The sequence below is a fragment of the Hydra vulgaris genome, chromosome 05 (assembly GCF_038396675.1).
Source record: "Hydra vulgaris chromosome 05, alternate assembly HydraT2T_AEP".
Taxonomy (NCBI): domain Eukaryota; kingdom Metazoa; phylum Cnidaria; class Hydrozoa; order Anthoathecata; family Hydridae; genus Hydra; species Hydra vulgaris.
Genome location: NC_088924.1, coordinates 25,399,157 through 25,401,255, shown reverse-complemented (window position 1 = coordinate 25,401,255; position 2,099 = coordinate 25,399,157). Strand labels below are relative to the sequence as shown.

General features: G+C 26.0%; 1 protein-coding gene across 1 annotated transcript; it reads right to left on the bottom strand.

The window, feature by feature from the left end:
* Nucleotides 1-492: 492 nt before the first annotated feature.
* Nucleotides 493-1,857, bottom strand: LOC136080286 (uncharacterized). The gene has a single exon (XM_065796903.1). It carries the CDS (start codon nucleotides 1,855-1,857, stop codon nucleotides 493-495), a length of 1,365 nt encoding a protein of 454 aa, XP_065652975.1.
* Between the last annotated feature and the right edge of the window lie 242 nt (nucleotides 1,858-2,099).

Sequence of the window (2,099 nt, the reverse complement as noted above, 5' to 3'; positions counted from 1 at the left end):
TGTATGCAACATACCCGTAAAAAAATGAAACAAAGTAGTTCACAAAAAAAAAAAAAAGACTAAATTAATATATATATATATATATATATATATATATATATATATATATATATATATATATATATATATATAGTATAGATATAGCTTCCTGATGAACCTATATCTTTATCTATCTATCTATCTATCTATCTATCTATATATATATATATATATATATATATATATATATATATATATATATATATATATATATATTTATATATATAGACATATATATATATATACATATATATATATATATATATAAATATATAAACATATATATATATATATATATATATATATATATATATATATATATATATATATATATATATATATATATATATAGTATAGATAGATATATATATATATATGTTCGCACATACATATACTTCTGTAAAAAATTTCATTTAGAAGAAAAAGTTTATGTTTTTGTTTTTAATTAACAACTTATGCTTTGTTTTCATCAATGCAAAGTGGGGGCATAAAGTTTGTTAATATGGCACATACTGTAATAATATTATCACATAAGGGCAACAATGTGACTGGCATTTCATTTTTTAATATGCGAAAGTTTTTCATACGCCCTATGGCTTGCTCAACATAAATTCTAACATTTGCAATTTTTGAGGTTTCCTGTACATCATTATATGTCATCTGAAAATTTGTATGTTTTGATGGGGGAATAGCAATGTTACACTGGTAAAATGCTAGAAGATCTTTAATTTTGAAACCTCTATCTGCAATAACTTGATCACCAGGTTGTAAATATTTCAAAAATCCGCAATCTTTAACTATGAAAACATCACTAGCTCTGCCACCATAACAATTAGACAAAAAAGAAACTGCACCATTGGGTGTTATTCCAACTAAATATTTTACAGTATAATGGTGTTTATAATTTGACCAACAAGCTGCAGCTATGTCCAAACTAGACGGTGTTTCAATAAAGAGTTCAGAATAATCAATTATTACAGAGCATTTCGGATAGTACTTTCTGAACATGGTTGGTAAATTTCTTTTTATAATATTTCTGTTTGGAAAATGTATAATCCATTTTAACTCAAGAGAAAATAGTTTTATCCATGTTATAAATACTGAACTGACTACAGAAGAAGAAATCATAAAACAATGAGCAAGATCTTCAGTTAAAAGAGCTAAGCGTAAACGCATCATTACAAGAAGAAATTCTTGCTGCAATGTTAGAGATTTTAATGATATTGTTTTTAAATCTCTTGGCGAAGATAAGTCTTTAGTTGTATTTTTTTTACCCTTCCAGTAGTGCATTATATTTCCTTTCCTCTGCAAATAAGAAAATAACATTTCAAAGATATTTGAATTTGCTAGGCCAGTAAAAAATTGAACATCAGAATCTCTAGTTAAATTAGCAAAAATCATTGATTCTCGTATTGGTTCATTACACTGAATAGATTTATTACAAGTTTCACTTTCTATAGCTAAACTTGTAGAGAAACTGTTTGAATCTGATTCCACAATAAGATCCAATTTTTTAAGCTTTCTTCTTTTTGTAGGAGATTCCTTATATGCATTACGAATATTCAAATACAAAGTTGGATTAGGTGAAGCAAAAGTAGGTTTTCCAAACTCAAAATGATTAGAGCAAACCACTTTATTATCAGAAACTGCAAAATTTAGTAAACCTTTTCCAACTTGATTTACCCACTGATGTCTTTTTTCAGAGTCTTTAGGAAAATAATGAAATTTTAGCTCTGTTACTTGACTTCTTTTGAGTAACCTATCCGGATACCTAGAATCGTTATTACAACCAGCAACACAGCAACGGTAGTTTGGCATTTTATAGTTATATTTTCTTTATCTATAATAATAAAAAATTCACAATATAAAACATCAAACCATAAATCTAAGCACTAGATAATAAAAATAATAGGAAGTAGGTCTTCAGCTTCGATTTAAATAAAGCGAACTTTGTTGTTTGTTTGCCCTGATTACCCAAGATGCATTTCGCAACCGCGAGAAGGTCTATTACAAAACATCTTGTATATAAAAATTTACATTTTCATTAAAAAAACACTTTT

What these genes read in the sequence shown, in the direction of transcription:
- LOC136080286 (XM_065796903.1), bottom strand. Translation starts at nt 1,857, where the DNA reads ATGCCAAACTACCGTTGCTGTGTTGCTGGTTGTAATAACGATTCTAGG.